The sequence below is a fragment of the Phalaenopsis equestris genome, unplaced genomic scaffold (genome assembly GCF_001263595.1).
Source record: "Phalaenopsis equestris unplaced genomic scaffold, ASM126359v1 Scaffold184736, whole genome shotgun sequence".
In the NCBI taxonomy this organism is placed as follows: Eukaryota; Viridiplantae; Streptophyta; class Magnoliopsida; order Asparagales; family Orchidaceae; genus Phalaenopsis; species Phalaenopsis equestris.
In genome coordinates this window covers 1-609 of record NW_018204685.1, presented here as the reverse complement: position 1 = coordinate 609, position 609 = coordinate 1, and the positions used below count along the sequence as shown (strand labels likewise).

Here is a 609-nt window from a genome sequence, read left to right as displayed (position 1 = left end):
GACCTAAGAAAATAAACTGTTCAAACACCACAAGTAGAACTCAGTATGAATGAATGAAAAATAAGAATTCATAAGACCAACCCAAATAGTTGAGATAAGGCTAATGATGATGACAATTCTATAGGGGAATTAAGAAAAGATATGATCACTTGCCTGCTTAACCAAAGTGACTGCTGTAGTGCCGCTGCAGAAACAATCCACTGTAGGAAGAAGTTTTAATTCCTTATCCATGAGCTTGAAAGCTTTCAGGAAAGACTGCTTTAAGGGGTGATATATCTCTGGCAGCTTTTCATCTTCGGCAAAATTTACAGACTCAGACCACTCATCATCAATGCTAATGAAGGATGCCTCTTCAGAATTCATACTCCTGGACGAACTGTCATTTTTCTGAAGGCTCTCCTGCCCCTCAACAATGGCTTTCCATTGGTTGCATAGCTTGAGAGGAAGAGAATCCCGAACCTTCCTAGCTACCATATGCCCTAATGGACCATGACCATCAAATACTCCACAAAAGACCGTATCAGCCCTTGATGTGAAATTCTGCAATAAGAATATGTTCATCACCAAATAGAAAAAAAGGCATTCACAAAATAAGAGGCGCTTGTGTCA

The 609-nt window shown here is 39.7% G+C and overlaps 1 protein-coding gene across 1 annotated transcript; it reads right to left on the bottom strand.

The window, feature by feature from the left end:
- Positions 1 to 114: 114 nt before the first annotated feature.
- LOC110034350 (probable protein phosphatase 2C 66) lies at positions 115 to 561 on the bottom strand. Its single transcript, XM_020738622.1, has one exon. It carries the CDS (start codon positions 559 to 561, stop codon positions 130 to 132), a length of 432 nt encoding a protein of 143 aa, XP_020594281.1. The 3' UTR covers positions 115 to 129.
- Positions 562 to 609: the final 48 nt, after the last annotated feature.